The sequence below is a fragment of the Physeter macrocephalus genome, chromosome 7, assembly GCF_002837175.3.
Source record: "Physeter macrocephalus isolate SW-GA chromosome 7, ASM283717v5, whole genome shotgun sequence".
Classification (NCBI taxonomy): Eukaryota; Metazoa; Chordata; class Mammalia; order Artiodactyla; family Physeteridae; genus Physeter; species Physeter macrocephalus.
The window spans coordinates 68,791,795-68,811,467 of NC_041220.1; the positions used below are offsets into that span (position 1 = coordinate 68,791,795).

The 19,673-nt window shown below is 42.1% G+C and overlaps 1 protein-coding gene across 12 annotated transcripts in view; it reads left to right on the plus strand.

The window, feature by feature from the left end:
- Positions 1 to 19,673, plus strand: part of FRAS1 (Fraser extracellular matrix complex subunit 1) — a 474,502-nt gene that overhangs the window by 413,225 nt on the left and 41,604 nt on the right. For 10 of the 12 annotated variants that reach the window (XM_024115434.2, XM_028491960.1, XM_028491963.1 and 7 more), the window contains 7 exons: positions 932 to 1,091; positions 3,185 to 3,359; positions 6,236 to 6,482; positions 7,951 to 8,295; positions 9,834 to 9,994; positions 10,768 to 10,915; positions 18,106 to 18,311. In XM_024115434.2, the coding sequence (XP_023971202.1) occupies positions 932 to 1,091; positions 3,185 to 3,359; positions 6,236 to 6,482; positions 7,951 to 8,295; positions 9,834 to 9,994; positions 10,768 to 10,915; positions 18,106 to 18,311 (1,442 nt within the window). Of the gene's footprint in view, positions 1 to 931; positions 1,092 to 3,184; positions 3,360 to 6,235; positions 6,500 to 7,950; positions 8,296 to 9,833; positions 9,995 to 10,767; positions 10,916 to 17,681; positions 17,804 to 18,105; positions 18,312 to 19,673 lie in introns of those variants that run through there. The other 2 variants (XM_028491969.1, XM_028491970.1) reach the window with 2 other exon arrangements.

The window sequence follows — 19,673 nt, forward strand, 5'->3', positions numbered from 1 at the left end:
CAGCGTCCATGGCTCACGGGCCCAGCCGCTCCGCGGCATGTGGGATCTTCCCGGACCGGGGCAGGAACCCGTGTCCCCTGCATCGGCAGGCGGACTCTCAACCTCTGCGCCACCAGGGACGCCCCCTCCTGGGTTTTCTCTCAAAACAAAAATAACCACCAGACTTTATGAAAGACCTGTGACCCTTTGTAGTTTACTTTTTATCTCTAAGGGTTATAGATTTTTTTTTAAGTCTTCAGCAAAGAAAAAAAATCAACATGGGTAGATTGCTCAACAGAAATAGTTTCCTGTTTGAAATCACATCAAGCATACCATTTTGTATTCTAGTTGCTTCTAAGCTTTTCACAGTCTTCTAGACTTCTTTTGAGGATGCACCTGATTGGGATCAGTCATTGTACAACTGCATCTTACAATTTATGTGCCATATTTCCTTTTTCTCCCTGTCCTCAATCTTTTGTTCTCTCCTAGCCACATTTTATCTGTGCCTTGTGTGTGGGCTGTTTTAATCCAACCCCAGCTTTTCTTGGTAGCACATACCTTCCAAAGAACCTTTATTTTGAAGGAAGTAGGGGTGGGTATGAGCATATCTGCACAGCAGACGAGCTCAAAGACTTCTCTGTTGGCTCTGAGATTTGCCTTTCACATTCCATAGACATTTATTAAAGTGCTTTTTTGCCAAGACCCTGGGATTCTCATTTTATAACAGCATAAGGGTACTTCTATACATAAAGATGGGTCTTTTGTTACACAGGATCTTATTTTAAAATCTGGCAGAAACATTTATTTTTAACACTACTTACTATCCCTTTTTGTTCTTGGGACAATAAGTTTTGTCTCTAACCCATTAGAAGAATAAACTGGGTGTGTCAGTAGGAATCTGTGAGTCTGTCTTTACATCCCCGGGTTAATTCAAATGTCTTTTTTCTCGCAGAGGACGTGAACCTGGGGTTGATTCGTTATGTGTTGCATGAGGAGAAGATCCATGAGATGATGGATAGTTTTCAGTTTCTGGTGAGAGACAGTAAACCCAATGTGGTCAGCGACAATATCTTCCATATCCAGTGGTCCCTCATCAGCTTTAAATATACCAGGTACAAGCGTGATTGGTGTTCATTCTTGAGAAATGAATGAGGAAAGCAGAGGAAGTCAGGATGAAGCACCCTGTGGGTCAGCTCTAATCATCCAATGATGATGGTGGGGTGATAACCAGAATAATAATCATAGTTACACCAAATATTTCTTGAATACTGTATGTACCAGGCACTGGAACAGGTACTTGACGTATGTCATCTTGTTTAATACTTGCAGTTATGAGATGAGTACTATTGTTGCCTCCACAACAACAAAGCAACAGAGACAGAAATAGGTAAAGTAACTTATCCGAAATCACATAACTAATAAGCAGTAAAACCAGGTCTTAAGTCCAGTGATCTTAACCCTTGTGCTTTACTTCTTCTCCTGAAAGTATTTGTCCTTCTGTCTTCAAGTTTAAAAGATAATCCAGAAGAACTGATAGGGAAAACAATAAGCATTCAGAAAAATAATCACTGGCCCACAGTAACAAAGTCTTTGCCTTCTGTCTACATTCTCCCTGTTTTCAAGCTCCCATTCTCCCCCTAGCTCATTTGGTGTTCACAGAATCATATATCTTTAGGGACGAATTCATAGCTTAACACAGACAGCTCTTCAAGATGATTTTGTAGTCTGCTGGGGAGTTAAGAGGCAAACAGAGAGTCAGTCACCAATTGGTAAAGCATGGTGCTGATTTTATAGATTAGATTATAACAAGGATTATAATTTTTGTGGGGGAAATAATTCTTTAAATCTACATTTGAGACTCACTATTCTAAGAAACCAACCTCATGATAACTTAAATGAAAATTGGAACTTGGGAGGAAAACATGCAAACTTGATTTTAAGTGCCCCAGATGTAGGCTATTCTACTATTACACACACTTGGAGAATTAGTGGAAAATTAGAACATATATATATATATATATATATATATACACACACACATACACATATATATATACACACACGTACATGTATGTATGTGTGTGTGTATATATATATATCTAAAACACTTTGCTGTTATTTACCTCTTACTTGTAACTCCTTCAAAATTAAATACACCAAATAAAACTGATGACGTTTTCTGGACAACCCTCTAATGTTTAATGGACTAAATAATATGGAGGGTCCCCAAGCTGGCAATGAAGACTAACCTCTCAGAGGCACTTTGCCTGCAAGCCTCACAGAAATAAGACCCAAGCCAAAGTCCAATGGCCATACTCAGTGATGAAAAACAAAGCCCAGCTCAGGCCTCACTTGCTTGTGGCTTTTTTCAATAATTATAATAATAAGTTATTTCTCACAGTTCCAGAGGCTAAGAAGTCCAAGATTGGAATGCTGGCAGATTCAGTGTCCAGTGAGGGCCTGCTTCTTGATCCATAGAGTGTTGAGTTCTTGCTGTAACCTCACATGGCAGAAGGAAGATGGAGCTCTCTTTTATAAGGGCACTAATCCCATTCATGAGGGCTCCACCCTAATGATGTAATCACCCTCCAAAGGCCCCATCTCTAATATTGTCACAGATGGGATTAGGGTTTCAACATATGAATTTGGAGGGGGACACTTTCAACCTATAGCCCCTTGTCACTCCTCCATTGTCATAAAGCTCCATTTGCCTAGACACCTTTCTTACCTTGTCCCAGTTCTCATTTTCTTACCTCTGGCACTGCCCTGGCTCCTTTAAACACTTCCTGGAGATCTGGCCCAGTCAATCCCCACCTGAACCAAGTCATTAATTGGCTTCCAAGCAGCTTTCTTCTGCAGGAACTCACTGACCTATTCTAATTACTCTACCACACTTGGGAGAAATTATTTCTTGGTGTTCTGAAATTTGGAGTGCATAGCTCTTATGTGCTGACCATCTTTCAACTCTCTCTGAAAACGGTGCAGATATCATTCTGCATCCACAGCTTCCTTGGTCGCCTGGTTCTGTGACTGTCCCAGGTGAATGCATTCCCTTAACTTACAACCTGACTTCTTAAAGGAACCAAACTGCCTCTTCTCGGAATTGTCTGACACCCGTAACCAACCAGAAGAGACAGGCATTAAGCATGTAGATCCTTCACAGCCCTTTCAGAATTTCAGAGATTGCCTTTTTGTGTGCTTCCAGCTACAATGTCAGTGAGAAAGCGGGGTCAGTCAGCATCACAGTGCAGAGGACTGGGAACCTAAACCAGTACGCCATTGTCCTGTGTCACACAGAGCAAGGCACCGCCAGCTCCAGCTCCAGCTCCAGGGTCAGCTCCCAACCTGGACAGCAGGACTATGTGGAGTATGCCGGCCAGGTAGGTGGGTGAGGGGGGCCTCTGACTCCTGAATTGCCAGTGGGCTGCAGCCAGGGCTGAGATGTGGCTGTCGGCAACTGTGGCACGTCCCCACTTCTTTACGCCAACTCCCTGCCCATCAGCACCCTTCCTCAAGTCACTGTTCTACGTTGCCTTCCCACAGTGCTTTCCTCTTCACAGTCTTTCTAATCTCCACTGCAGTTTTAACTGCTGTCCAGCTTCTCAGTCTTTACATTTTGCTTCACGATCAAGAAAAGTCTCCAAGGCACCGTGTTGTACACTCAGCCTTTGGTATCCTAACCCTTCCTCTCTACCGCCCTTTACCTGAAGGGTAGGGAGACTAGTAGGGGAGCTCTTGAAATAGGATCCGTGAGAGATGATGGGAGCCTATACACATTATATATAAATTAGATCATCAAAAAGGACCTACTATATAGCACAAGGAACTATAATCAATATTTTGTAATAACCTATAAGGGAAAGGAGTCTGAAAAAATAGATATATATGTACATATAACTGAATCACTTTGCTGTACACCTGAAACTAACACAACATTGTAAATCAACTATCCTTCAGTAGAAAAATAAATAAATAAAGTGAAGGTGGAGACAAGTGGGTGGATTCAACAGACCAGTAAGAATTGACAAGATTCAGCAGTGGATTAGATAGTGAGACAGAAGGGAGAGATGAATGATGATGTCCCTCGCTGGGAGGGGACACCAAAGAGGAACAGGTCTGGTGAGGGGGTGAACACACGCACACGCACACAATTTGCACATCTCTATGTTACAGCAGTGGTAATTAGCACCAGGGTGTGAATGAAAGAGAAAAAAGAGAGAGTGAAAGCAAAAGAGAAAGGACCTACTGTATAAATAGTAAACTCGTTTACGGCAGGATGCCCTGTATTTGTCAGACTTAAGTATTGCACAATACCTGGTACTTATTAGGTATTTATTAAATGTTTTTTCAAAGTAGTTTCATTATTCTTATGGCATCATAAATCTCTGTAAAGAGGAGTGAACTCTCTCTTTGAGGCATTTCAGCTGGACTAAGCTAAGGCCTCATGTCAAATGTATTTTTTTAAACTTTTATTGAAATGTAGTTGATTTACAATGTGTTAGTTTCAGGTGTCCAGCAAAGTGATATATATATATATATATATATATATATATATATATATATACATATATATATTCTTTTTCAGATTGAGTATTGAGTAGAGTTATAGATATAAGATATATATATAACAAGATATTGAGTATAGTTCCCTGTGCTATACAGTAGGTCCTTGTTGATTATCTATTTTATATATAGTAGTGTGTATATTTTAATCCCAAGCTCCTAATTTATGTCAAATTTAAATGAGTAATTGGAATAGATCAGATAAGCTAAGGAGTCTTTTAGCAAAATAATAAAAAAGAGCACATACTTGTGGTTTTTAGGGAAAGGCAAAAGGCAGTGTGTTCTAGACCTAAATAGAGACCTATGAGTGTTTCATTTAGTTGGGAGCATTTTAAAATGTGGAGCGTATAAAACCTAATTTGATTAGTTGATTAGATGTGCAATAGTAATTTTCTGTTGATGAAAATTACATGTTTTTCAGATTTGTGTGGCCCTAGAGGTTTAGGACTAATTTTTACATGTTTTAGCTATCTCAGTTACACAAAGTGCAGTCCAGGTCCATTGCCTGTCCACTCAGTTTTAGACTGATCCATAGCCCTGGTTCCATTTGAAGGTTTTATCCTCATCTTTTTTTTTTTTTTGGCCGCGTTGGGTCTTCGTTGCTGCCCACGGGCTTTCTCTAGTTGCAGAGAGCAGGGGCTACTCTTCGTTGCAGTGCAAGCGCCTTTCATTGCAGTGGCTTCTCTTGTTGCTGAGCACAGGATCTAGGTTCACGGGCTTCAGTAGCTGTGGCGCACGGGCTTAGTTGCTCCACGGCATGTGGGATCTTCCCAGACCAGGGATCGAACCTGTGACCCCTGCTTTGGCAGGCAGATTCTTAACCACTGTGCCACCAGGGAAGTCCCTATCCTCATCTTTTTTTGAAGACAAAGTAAAACCAGAAAAAATCCATGTAAGTTCACAATTGTATGCATATAAATTAATTTCTCTATTTTATACCAGGCTAAATTAATTCACATTATGGATCTAGCACATCTTAATGGCAAAAGATTTAATGGTAAAGTTAAAATTCAGTCTGGCTTGTTCACAATGTAACATTCTCTGAATTCAAACTCCATTATTCAGTACACTGAGATTCTAAGTCAATTTTGACTATACAAGTAATATAGTGATGACAATAAATAATATCTTATATTTGTTCCATGCTTTAAAATATACTGAGTGCCTTCATTATACATTGTCTCATCTAGTCCCGCCAGTAAGTATGTGAAATAGGTATATTATTGTTATTTAGCCGATGAGGAATCTGATGTTTGTAAAGTTTCATAGCTTAACCTAGCTTGGAAGTAACAGAACCAGGACTTGATGCCAGAACTGCACACTCCAGGTTCAAAGATCTTTCCAGTTAAACTTGCCGCAAATAGAAGGGGAACTGAGTAATCAAATGACTCTTGCTATCCCAAGTGAGTTAATAAATCAAAATACGAAGAGTTATCTATATGTTTGTCTACAGTCACCACGTGTTGGGAGACATCTTTGCCCTCCATGTCCCTATACAGTAAATCAGCCTCAGCGTACGGAGGAAGAATGGGAAGAGGTGATACAGCACAAAGTAGGGGCTAGAAGAACCAGCTATTTCATTCAGTGCTTTGCCCACTGGACTTGGGTCCTCTCTTCCCGTGATGCTCTTGGGGAGTGTGGAGCAGGGAAATCTGAGGCACAGCTTAACTCCTTGTTGTTTCCTTGGTGACAGGTGCAATTTGATGAGCGAGAGGACACCAAGTCCTGCACCATCGTCATCAACGATGACGACGTGTTTGAGAATGTCGAGAGTTTCACTGTGGAGCTCAGCATGCCAGCATATGCCCTACTGGGCGAGTTCACCCAGGCGAAGGTCATTATCAATGACGCTGAGGACGAGCCCACATTAGAGTTTGATAAGAAGACCTACCGGGTCAACGAGAGCGCTGGCTTTCTATTTGCACCGATTGAAAGAAAAGGTCTGTTGGTGCCAAAGGTGACAAGGAGCTATAATAATAGCTAACATTTACTGAGTCTCTTTTATGTGCCACGTGCTCAGTTTCCATATTAACTCATACGTAGAAGTACTTCATATGTATTAACTCATTTAAATCTCCAGAAATCCTAATAACTATCCTACCTACAGTGAGTACTATCAGAAAGCTTCTCATCTCAATTCAAGTTGTTAGTGGTCCCATTTATTCTTTTTTTTTTTTTTTTTTTTTGCGGCGCTCGGGCCTCTCACTGTTGTGGTCTCTCCCGTTGCGGAGCACAGGCTCCGGATGCGCAGGCTCAGAGGCCATGGCTCACGGGCCCAGCCGCTCCACGGCACGTGGGATCCTCCCAGACCGTGGCACGAACCCGTGTCCCCTGCATCGGCAGGCGGACTCTCAACCACTGCGCCACCAGGGAAGCCCCCATATATTCTTAAATGGGACCAAAAGACTAGTTATATTTGGCTTTGCAAATGACTCATGAACCTGGGATTTTTAATCAATCACCCAATCCATAAATATTTAGTAGCCTTGGTCAAGGAGGGTAGTTACAATTTGTAAGAACTGGCTTCCTTTCTTAGTTCTTGGAAGACAGAAAATGTGTTTAAAGATTTTCCTACGTGAGTGTCCCACGTAGAGCTCAGATGAGAAATAAACTGTGTGTGAGAAATAAAGGGCAATTCTGCAGGGGTGGAAAATCAAAACAAAGATTGTATGGCTTTATGATTGTGCAATATTGAGACTTTAAAACACATGGAAATTAATCCCCGTTCAAAGCCACAACATGACTGTAAGTGAGGACGTCAGGTATTTTGTTGCATCTGCTGACTGCATGTTAGTGTGACAGACACTTCAGAGAGCACCAACCCTTGGCAATGCCCCTCGGATTAGAAGCAAGCCCCGTTGATTGCTCTGGGCCAGCCAGCCAAGCCCAAACAGGCTGTCACCCAGGGAAGTGGCAACACTAATAAGTAGAGTCATTTGTTCAGGGAGGTGGGGTTTATTTTGTTTGGTCCTCCTCTTTTTAAACAAGCTTATTTCTCCCTGGGAATTAAAGTGCAGAAGTTTATTCAGCAAGGCGGTGAACTGTGCTCAAAGCACTACCTTCAGGACACAATTACTTTGCTGCTTAAAGTACCAAATATGTCTCTTATCTCTCCACCCGCTGTGGTCTTAGATGGTGGGCAATGAGTCTTGTGAATTAACAGAGCACAAAGTTCACAGAATAGGAAATCCATTTCAAGTTGTTTGGTGAAGTATCTGGGGTATATTGGGTCCTCAAGTGGTTTACACCACAGGCTTAAGAAACTGCAAAGCAGGAAGGTTTCATGTCAGAGTTTGAACAGAGTATGGAATATGTCAGAGAGAGTCAAGCCTGTCAAATTACCAGAGATTTCAAAATCTGAGAAGTGCTCATTCAAATGCTTTGGTTTTCTTGCCATTTGTATTTCAGGGGATTCAAGCAGCATTGTGTCTGCAATTTGCTACACGGTCCCTAAGTCAGCTATGGGAAGTAGCCTGTATGCTCTAGAATCGGGCTCTGATTTTAAATCTAGAGGGATGTCTGCTGAGAGTCGTGTGATATTCGGGCGTGGTGTCACCACGTCCACCTGCGACGTCATGCTCATCGATGACAGCGAGTATGAAGAGGAAGAAGAGTTTGAGATTGCCCTGGCAGATGCTTCCGATAACGCCCGCATCGGAAGTGTGGCGTCGGCCAAGGTGCTCATTACTGGTCCCAACGATGCTTCTACTGTGTCCCTGGGCAACACGGCTTTTACTGTCAGCGAGGATGCAGGTAATGGAGAGCGTCTCTGGGGTTCCCTCATCCATCTCCTGATCCCTTCCTTGAACGATTTCCTCTTAGTTTTGAGAATGCCCTTAGGACATGAGAATGCCATTCCTCAGTGGCACCGTTGTCAGTCTGAGGCAGGTAATACTAGGCATCAAGACCAAGAATGGAAGGTAGTGAAGAATAGGGAGTTCCATCCACTTGTCTTGCTCTGGTTACTGACGGCAGGGAGGGATCTGGCTTAGAGTTCACTGGCTGACCTCTGTGGTCCAGAGGGAGGGCGTGGTGCTAAGCATTTTGGCTTGTGAAGGAGGGGAATGTGACCTGTTGAGGATGGAGGTAAATTATTTAGTGTACTGCTAGCTGCCAAAACAAATAAATGCAAACTTTCAGTGTCTTAACAAATGGAACTTCCTCATTCATATAACAGCCCAAGGCAAGTCAGTGGGCAGATTTCTTCCACCCAGGCCTCTTCCCTCTTTGGGCTCCACAAGGATCTCAAAGTCTTCTGCATACTGCTGGCAGACATCCTGCAAAAGAGACAGCAGATGTGCTGAGTATCTGCTGATCTGAGCCCCCTGATCAAGACCTTGCATCTCTTTGAAAGTGAAATTCTGAGGGAGAGTAAAAACTAATATTTTGGAGCACTTACTGAATGCCAGCCACCATGCCATGTGCATTCCATTCATTCTCATTTATATAGAAGAGCAAATGGAGTCCCAGAGAGATTAAATAAATCATCAAAGACCAGCTAATATGGCAGAGCTGGATTAGAACCCAGACCTTTCTATTATACCATGTTTCCTTTCCCGTACGCCAACTGCCCAGCCATGACTGCTTGTCACCTCTCAGCTTATTGGCTGGAAAAATATGATTGATGGGCTTGTCATGTAGCTTTTCTCTGACCTTGATTGTGAAAACAGCTAAAAATGTACACATGTATCATTAGGACCCTACAAAGTATGTTGTCACAGCGACCAGAAGATGAGCTTCTTCCTAAGATAAGCAATAAGCACATATGGTTTAAGTAATGCTGTGTGCACCACTCAGATAAAATAGGGAAATCACCCAGTTAGGAACATTTAATTAGGAACATTCAGCTCCAGGCTCCATAGAGTCCCCTAGCTGGTTTCTCCTTAACTGGCTATTTTCTAGCTCGTCCCTGAGGCCCTAGTCTCTGAGTGTCTTCTCCCTAAATAGACTTGAGATGTCTTTCAGTGGACTCACCTCTCCTCGGTCCATTGTTCTTCTGTGAACAGTCTCCTCTGTGAAGCCACAAAACCACTTACCCCTCAGGGCTGTCTCTCCAGCACCACCTCCCTGAGGCCCTCCTTCAGGTCTGCTCTTGATCTTAATGTCAATACAAAGAGGGATGGTGACGCCTCTCAGCCTCCCTCGGAGGGAGCACAGGAACGTCCCTGAAGGTGGACTAGGCAAGCTAGCAGGCTGAAGCTGCTGCTGCTGTGAGGGAGGACATCGTTCTGAAAACCGCACCCATTTTCTGGTTCAGGGTTGACCACTGAAATGTCTGACTCTCAATTCAGGCACGGTGAAGATCCCAGTTATCCGCCACGGGACTGACCTTTCCGCCCTCACGTCTGTCTGGTGTGCAACCCGGCCCTCGGACCCAGCTTCCGCCACTCCAGGAGTTGACTACGTTCCCAGCTCTAGGAAGGTGGACTTTGGGCCAAGTGTCACTGAGCAGGTGCGCATACAGAGGTCAAAGACCAGATGGGTATGATCATGTTGCCTTTAGTCTGTTCTCCAAACTCTCTGGAGGATTATAAAATATCGAAATATTATGATCTTCCTGTTCTTCAAAAACACAAAGAACAAACTTAGAGAGATCTTCGACAGACTCTCCAAGTGACATTTTCAGCATCTAATATCCAGCACCATGGATTTAGGATAGAAACTGCACTAGATCGATGCAAATATCTAGAAACAAAACACCTACGGTATGTGATACAGAGATGATCATTTTTTTTCTTTTTTTGTGGTATGCGGGCCTCCCTCCGCCGTGGCCTCCCCCGTTGCGGAGCACAGCCTCCGGACGCGCAGGCTCAGTGGCCATGGCTCACGGGCCCAGCCGCTCCACGGCACGTGGGATCCTCCCAGACCGGGGCGCGAACCCGGTTCCCCTGCATCGGCAGGCGGACGCGCAACAACTGCGCCACCAGGGAAGCCCCAGAGATGATCATTTTATGGATTTAAAAAATTTACTTTAAGACCACCGAAGAAAGGCAAATTGTCACCTTTGCCCTAATCTCCCAAAGGCAAATGAGTGTTGGTCGGTGAGCATTCTATAAGATTTGCTTTGATTTTTCCTCTCTTTTTTAATTAGAAAAAAATTTTATGGAGGTATAATTGACATATAACATATTAGATTCAGGTGTACAACATAATGATTCAATATTTGTATATATCATGAAATGAACACCACAGTAAGTGTAGTTAACATCCTGATTTTTCTTCTAGTATTGCACCTTGACCATCTTGGATGACACTCAATATCCTGTGATTGAAGGGCTGGAGACATTTGTGGTTTTCCTCAGCTCAGCACAAGGGGCTGAACTGACCAAACCCTTCCAGGCTGTCATTGCAATTAATGACACATTCCAGGACGGTAAGAGATTGGGGATCCCAGCTGGTGGTTCAGGCCAGATTTCTATTTTTTCCTTAATATCTGTGTATATGACACTGGAATTCATTCACATTTTCATTCAAGAAATGTGTGTGTGTGTGTGTGTGTGTGTATACATGAGTACATGCACATGCACAGTTTTACATAGAAATGTGGGACAGAAACAATCATTCATGTTTCTTGCATCTGCTAGGCACAAAAAGATGTACGGGCATACTTTGGAGATATTCCAGGTTCAGTTCCAGGCCACCACATTAAAGTGAACATCGCAATAAAGCAAGTCAGATGAATTTGTTAGTTTCCCAGTGTATATAAAAGTTTACATTATACTGTAGTCTATTAAGTGTGCAATAGCATTATGTCTAAAAAACAATGCACATACCTTATTTAAAACATTTTGTTGCTAAAAAATGCTAATCATCATCTGAGCCTTCAGCAAATCATAATCTTTTTGCAGTAGTAACATCAAAGATCACTGATCACAATCACTGTAACAGATATAATAATAGTGAAAAAGTTTGATATATTGGGGGAATTACCAACCTGTAACACAGAGACACAAAGTGAGCAAATGCGGTTGGAAAAATGGCCCTGATAGACTTGTTCAAGGCAGGGTTGCCACAAATCTTCAATTTGTAAAAAACATAGTATCTGCAAAGTACAGTAAAGTGAAGTGCAACCAGGTATGCCTGGTTGAGTTGTGTCTTCAAGAAGCTCAAGGTCTAGTTGGGGGGATCAGATCCTTATAGACAGAAAAAAAATAATATATTATGATAAATGACTTAATAGTGTGATAAATCCAGTAGCATAGGGGCAGAGGGGACTGAACGGTAACTGTGCGCAAGAATCAGAAGATTTCACAGAGGAGGTGATATTTAAACAGAGACTTCAGGTGTGGTAGGAGTTAGTTTATCTAATGGATAATAAAATAAAGCTTTGTTAAATGGAGAGCTATAGTATACATAAGGTATAAAATTTTGAAAGACACATATTTGGAGAACAGTGAGATGCTTACTTTTGCTTTGAGCCTGGCAGGAGGTGAATGGAAGAAAATGAAATGGGAAGACAGGTTGGAGACAAGTTCTAAGAGGTCTTATGTTCCAACGTCAGGAATTTGTAGGTAAAGGGGGGCAGCAGATGCTTCTGAGCAGAGGAGTGGTGTGATTTTTGTTTGAGGAAACTAATACTGGCCGTCTTAACGGGTGATGTGCAGGAATGAATAGACACAGGTACCTGTACAAAAATACGAGTCCCCGCTGAAGAGCTGACCTAAGTAACAAGAGGCTGAACAGGAAAGGACTTCCCCAGTTCTTCTGGGGAAGAACGGATGAAATCTGGAATTGTCAGATTCTAGAGTTGGGTGGAGAAGATCAAGTTAAACTTTCACCTCAAGCAGGAGGACCCTCGACAGCATCCCCGGTGATGAATATAGAATCCATGATTAAACTCTTCAGTGACTACAGAGTCACCCAAGAAGGAACTGGCAGCCCAGCAGGGTGATCTTTAATTTTTTGTTTTTCAATAACCTATTCATTTATGTAGTAAAAAGAGCAAACAGCAAAAAAGGTATACTATGAAAATTGTCTTCCTTCTACCCCTGGCTCCAAACCCTCCAGCTCCCCTCCCTGAAGACACTATTTTAACCAGTTTTTTGTTATGTATTTGCATATATCCAAAGTAGTATGTTATTTTAGACTTAGGTTTATTGAGGTCTAACTTACATAAGTTGAAATTCACCCACCACCACAATCAAGATGTTGAATAGTTCCAGCATCCTACAAAATTCTCTCGTGTCCCTTTGTAGCCAACCTCTCCCCATCCCAAGCTCTGGCAACTATTGAGCTGTTTTCTGTCCCTGAAGTTTTGCCATTTCCAGAGTGTCATAGAAATGGAATCATGTAATAGGTAGCACCTTGAATCTCACTTCTTTCCCTTAGAACACTGCATTTGAGAGTCTTCCATGTTATTGCAAATATGAGTGGTTCATTCCCTTTATTGCTGAGTAGTTTCTGGTGTGAATATAGGTTTTCATTTCTCTGGAGTCAATACTTAGGAGTGGGGTTGCTGGGTCATATGGGTAAGTGTTCATTTAACATTATTAGAAAGAGCCAGCCTGTTTTCCAAAATGGTTGTAACTACTTTGCATTACCACCAGTGGTGTATGAGAATTCCATTTGCTCCACATCAGGTTTTTGTGGGGCTTTTTAGTTATTCCACTAGGTGTGTAGTGAATGACTAATGACATTGCTCTCTTTTCAGGTGCTTACTTGCCATCCATATATCTTTTTTGACAGAGTATTGTTCAAATATTTTCCCTATTTTTTAACTTGGGTTTTCTCCTCTATTACTGCATTGCTGTAGATTCTGGACAAAGATTTGGTTTTTTGCAAATATTTTATCCCAATCTGTTGCTTGTTTTTTGTTCTCTTAACAATGTCTTTTGGGGAGCAAGCGTTTTTACTTTTAAGTGTTCCCATTTATCGATATTTCTATTACAGATTGTGCTTTTAGTGTTGTATGTAAGAAATCTTTGCCTAAGCCAAGGTTACAAAGATTTTCTCCTATGTTCACTTCCGGAAGTTTCGTAGTTCTAAGTTTTATATTTAGGTTTATGATTCACAAAATGGTAACTTTTTAACCATGAACAAGACAATAACAATTATACTGTTTTATGTTGCATGTTACCTCAGAGTTTACAGAGTCATCTATTAAACATTATCTCATTTTCTCATAATCCCATCGTTTTACTCTTATTTCTATTTTGTGGATAAGGAGACTGAGAATCAGGGAAGTAAACATACACCCAAAGTCTAGTAAATGGAGGAACCAGCGTGCATTCTAGGACTTTTGGCTCCAAGTTCATACTCTTTGCACTAGGTTCTATTTGGTGCAGTCGGAGAATATGTGGGACTTTTTTTTCCTTAAAGAAGAAAAAAGGAAATTCATTTATTCTTTTTTTTTCTTGAAAAGGCTTCTTATTCTTTTACATGAAAGGATAGTTAATTTCCCTCTGATGAAGTGGAAAGTGAGTGGAAAGTCAGAAATCCTGAAATATAATCCCCGCCCACCACTTCCTTGCTCGCTGGCCTTCCTTGCTCAGTGGCTAAGGTTACTGAGCCTCATTTTGTTCATCTGTAAATAATGATATACCTAAAAGATTGTTGTAAGGATTAAATTAGTTAAAATATGTGAAAATACCTACCATAGTACCTGGCACGTAGTAGATTTTATTACATGTTAATTTCTTTTCTTCCTGATGCACCTGTAATTTGTCACACTTGCCAATAGGACTCCAGTAACACACACAAACTTCATTGCACTCTGATCAACATAGAAGATTCCATTTAGATTATCCTTGTATTCTACTGATGGGCATTAGGGTTGCAAACTTAGAAAATGAATATGTTAAATAAAATATCACCTTTCAGGAAGACTACAACAATGTATATTCATTCAAGATATTTATCCCAGAGAAGGAAATCTGCAAATCTATTTCAGTAACCCACTGCAGTGTTCACCAGTTATTTCTGTTGGTTATCCTTCCCAATAACTGCTGGCTTTTGTTGAGTCCCTTCAATGTGCACATTCTAGGGTAGAAAGATCTCTAATTACATTACCTCTAATCCCCTCCAGCTTGTGAAACTGAGGTTAAATAACTTAAGATCACACAGAGAGGAAGTGAGGGAGTGAGAGTTAAAACCCAGGTCTATTCTATGCGAGTCCAGCCTTCTGGTTTTATACTCTACCATGCTGACTTTTCATTTTGCAGTTTTAGCTGGCCACTGCCGCTCTATGCAACAATGCTTAATGTCACTCAAGATCCTTATAGAGTCAGCTTCCAGCCTTTCAAAGTGATCTTAGCTCCTTTTATCTTTCTCCACCGGGCTGATTACAGGCCCTTAAATCATCCAAGCAGCTCATCTCAGAACATTTTCTGTTTTCACCTTTCTCTTCTGCTCTGATACCTGGAATTAGACTTTGGTGTTGCCCTGAAGACTAATGAGCAAGGCAAGAAAGGCCTTGTAGCCGCCACTGCACCGCACCCCTGTGTATGTATGTAGCTGTGTCCCACCTACTCATTAACTCAAAGAACCAGAGCCAGGATTTTTCCTAAATCTCAGACTTAACCATCACCCATAAAGAGGCCACCGCGGGCTTCCCTGGTGACACAGTGGTTGAGAGTCCGCCTGCCGATGCAGGGGACACGGGTTCGTGCCCCGTTCCGGGAAGATCCCACATGCCGCGGAGCGGCCGGGCCCGTGAGCCATGGCCTCTGAGCCTGTGCATCCAGAGCCTGTACTCCGCAATGGGAGAGGCCACAACAGTGAGAGGCCCGCGCGTACCACAAAAAAAAAGAGGCCACCGCTTTCCAGGCAGTTGGTGTTTGCGCTCACTTTGTCAGTTACTAAGAAGATTAGCGGGGAACAGCGTTGGTTGACGTTTTCCATGCCTAAGACTGGAGCTCAGCACTGGGGTTACCAAGGAGTAGAGAGCAGAGTCCTGAAATCTATTTCAAGACACAAGACTTACACAAATAAGAAGATAACTACAAATTGATTTTCTCAGAGAGGTGTTGACAATAGTGCATGATACCCACTGCGAGCCCATAAGCCTTCACAGAGTGGTTTCCATTTCCCATTCATATACCCCATCCATGTGGAAAGCGAAGGGGTTCTGCAGTCAGGCAGAAATGACACCCCAAGTCTGGCGCCCCTACTTCCTGTAGAGACTGCAGTGCCTTGCAGGGTTGTCAAGAGGATGAGAAATGATGTGTATGGAAGCCCTTAACACAATGCCTGACCCGGACTGGGCCCTTTGTATGCCATAACCCCCGCAGATAAATGTCTCCAAACCCACCCACTGCCTGTCCATTGGCTCTGCTTCAGTCTCCCACTGAACTGGGGGCTCCTTAAAAGCAGGGATTTTTCCCAGAAGGCAATCGTGAGGAGTGTTCACCCACTGCTTTCTTTTCTTTTATTTTCCTTTTTTTTTTTTAAGCAGATAGGCATAGGAGTAAAGGTTAATAATGTTAAATAAAGGGAAAGGAGTCTTTTACATCTCAAGAGGAAACCAGGGTTGATTAATACATGACAAAACCCAAACATTACCACTTAGCTTTTTTTTTTTGAAGTTATTTATTTATTTATTTATTTATTTATTTATTTATTTTAACATCTTTATTGGAGTGTAATTGCTTTACAATGCTGTGTTAGTTTCTGCTTCACAACAAAGTGAATCAGTTATACACATACACATGTTCCCATATCTCCTCCCTCTTGCGTCTCCCTCCCTCGCACCCTCCCTATCCCACCCCTCTAGGTGGTCACAAAGCACCGAGCTGATCTCCCTGTGCTATGCGGCTGCTTCCCACTAGCTATCTATTTTACATTTGGTAGTGTATATATGTCCATGCCACTCCCTCACTTCTACCACTTAGCTTTTAACTCACCTCCAACTTGATGCCTGTCAGACCAGCAAGAAAAATCAATCCAAAGCATTAGACAAAATCTGCCATGAGCAGAAAAGCTTTCTTGCTTGTGTTGCTTTTTGCCTGGCAACAAGCTTCCTTCTTGCCCTCATGCAAGGTCATGTCATTCCCACCCACCTCTTAATAGCACAGACGGTTGTCCTGGATGGAAAGAGCCCCAAATGAGTAATGTGCAGGACCTGATGCCAAAGTCACTCATCTTCTTTTTAGAGGTATCTTCTGGGTTTTTCTTTAGTGATAAATGGTAACTGTTAGGCTTAGCTCAGATAATGGGTTTGTTTTATATTTGCTAATGCCAACAGTTCTGAGCAGTGGACCGGCTGGAGGCAAAGAGAGCTTTCTACATATTGACGTGCAGAGAGCTTGGTGCTCACCCCTCCTGTTCCTTCCTTTCAGGTTGGGCAGGGCACATCCAGGACGTAGCCAGGAAATAGGTGGCTATAGCTTTAAGGTCAGCTTCCTGCAGCCCCAAAGGCTAATTTGACATATGACTGGATGGACTACCTCTTTGTATTGTCCATTAAGAAAATAATAACCAGCACTCAACAAAATGTTGGTCTCGAAAGGGGACATGTCTTAATGCAGAATATTACTTAAGGCCTTGTAGAAAGTAAGGAAAAAACACTGATCCATTATATTGAGAAGCCTGGAGATAGGGGGTAATACAAACCATAATATAATAATTTCTACCCAAATTTGAGTGCTTGCTGTTTGCCAGATTCTATATTGAGCACCATGCATACCTAATCTCATTAAATTCAATCTTCCCAATAATTTTACAACTTAGATATTAACATTTCCAATTTACGTATTTAAAAAGACCCAAGGCTCAGAAAATCTCAGTAACTTGCCCTGTATCATTCCACTAATAAGTAGCAGGGCTGGGATGGAAATTCAGACCCGCTTATTCCAGAGCCCTTGTTTTTAACCACCATTTGGCTATGGTCCTTCCCTAAAGTCAGATGAGGCCATGTGAGTTGTTAAAGAAGAGGTAACCCCACAGCAGTAGTCACAGACTGGGGCCCACTGGCCAAATTCAGCTTATGCATGTGTTTTGTTTGGCTCCAATAGTTTGGGCCTGTATGGAATTTCTTTTTACTATTTTAACTGCTTGCTATTTTAAAATTTAGGAGCTATGACATAAAAATGCAGATCTCTGATTTTGTTTGAAAATAGGAAGACCTGCCAACAAAAGAGTGAAGCTGAGGGGCAACCCCCTCTAAACATGACCTTCTCTTTCCTATTGTCTTCCTGGCCCAGGACCAATGTGAGTGGCCATTTCTCATCAGGCTTGCGCTGCTGTTTTCCTTCTGGTAGCCTTAGAAGAAACATGAACTTTTCTGGGTCCTCAGGTCTCTATCAGAATTTTCCACGTGGCCCATTTCTTTATTTGCATCGCCTGTCTGTATTTGAGGTGGTGACTATTGTAAGAAAGAAGGTGAGCAAAAACTGGTGCAAACTTGATTTGTTCCATTTTGCTGGGACTATACTCACAGTGGAAGCAGTTCCCTTGTCCTGAGAGTAGCACCCAGGCCTTGAAGTCTGCTGACTATCTGTAGTTTATCAACCTCTGGTGGCCCTTAGTGGAGCCGTCCTGCCAACTGGCTGCCAGTCCTGCCAAGTGGCAGCCAGCTCCCTCAGCGTCCCACTAACGATGCCTCCATCTTTCCTTTTGCTCACCCAGTGCCCAGCATGCAGTTTGCCAAGGATTTGCTCCTAGTGAAGGAGAAGGAGGGTGTCCTACACGTACCCATCATTCGGAGTGGGGACCTGAGCTACGAGTCTTCAGTGAGGTGCTATACTCAAGGCCATTCGGCTCAGGTCATGGAGGACTTTGAGGAAAGAAGAAACACAGACTCTTCACGGATTACCTTTCTCAAAGGGGAGAAAGTAAGTGGATTCATGGTGGCTGAAGGATGGGATTCTCTCCTTCCCTGATGCTTTTATTTGTCCATAGTGAAGTAATTTAGACAAATTCTGAACGTCTTAGGAAGTTCCTAATTAACCGTTCATTCTTTTAATAATATCATCTCTTCTATGTGGTTGTCTTCTTTGTCTCCCACTTATGACCAAATACCTCTGTCATTGGCTGAGCTGGGATATTTCGATGATGTAGAACATTTTTGGAATTCAGCAGAATCGAATGACTGGGGACTCCTCTTAATTTGAACCTACATGGGAGATGAACACACTCCACTAATGTTATCTAGAGAAGGAGGAGACAGTTCTCTAATACCTGGGCCCCTGTTCCAGGGCAACACACATTCTGTCATAGGACCAATAGTACAGGACTGAACACCTGTTCAGTTGAGCACATTCAAGACAGTAGAGTATTCTCTTGGCAATATAATGAAAAATGATACATACGGACACAAGAACTCCTGAGAAACTCCAGTCACTAAGTGTGGCTGCATCAGACTCACAGCTTGCAACCTCAATGTATATCCAAAGCATATATTGAATGAGAATCATATTTCTCCATTTTTGGATCTCAGTTTCAGATGATTGAGTCAGTGGTACCCCTTGTTTCAAGGCATGCAGTCCCCATTGGTCAGTTCAAGGCCCTTCTCCTTCTCTTTATTTTGTTGATTTATTCATTTCATTTTACCCCTATTCTGCAGCCACATTCCCTTCCCCACCTCAGAGGTAATCAATCGATTTTACTTAATGTGTATCTCTCTTATTTTGTATTTGTTCTTAGAAAATGTCTGGTTCTTTATGTATATAATTTTTATTTCTAAAACTGCTACTGTGTTATATATTTTTCAAATGTTTTCTGCGTTTACTCAGCAATATGTTTTAGTATCTGTGCATGTCATTTATGTGTCTGTCTCATCTGTTCCTTCAAACTGTTGCCTAGCATTTCATGATGTGCATTTACTACCTTTTACCCATTCACTCTCAGCAATAGACAGTGAAGACCCTCAGTTTTAGTGCCCAGTCACCTCCTATCATGCTGCCACCACTAACAGTGCTGCAGTGCAAATCCTCTTACACGTCCACTTACACACCCGAGTGGGGATTTCTTTGGATAAAAACTCAGCAGCCAAATTTCTGGACCACAGGGCATAAAAGTACTTAATCTGAAAAAATAATATCAGGATACTTTCCAAAATGTCACTAGCAGTACATGAGTGTTGCTAAAACCCTACATACTCTTCAACACTTTTTCAATTACTCATCTTTTAATGTTTACTAATCTGGTATGTATAAAGTTATATCTCATTTTAACTTGCATTTCTCTAATTAATA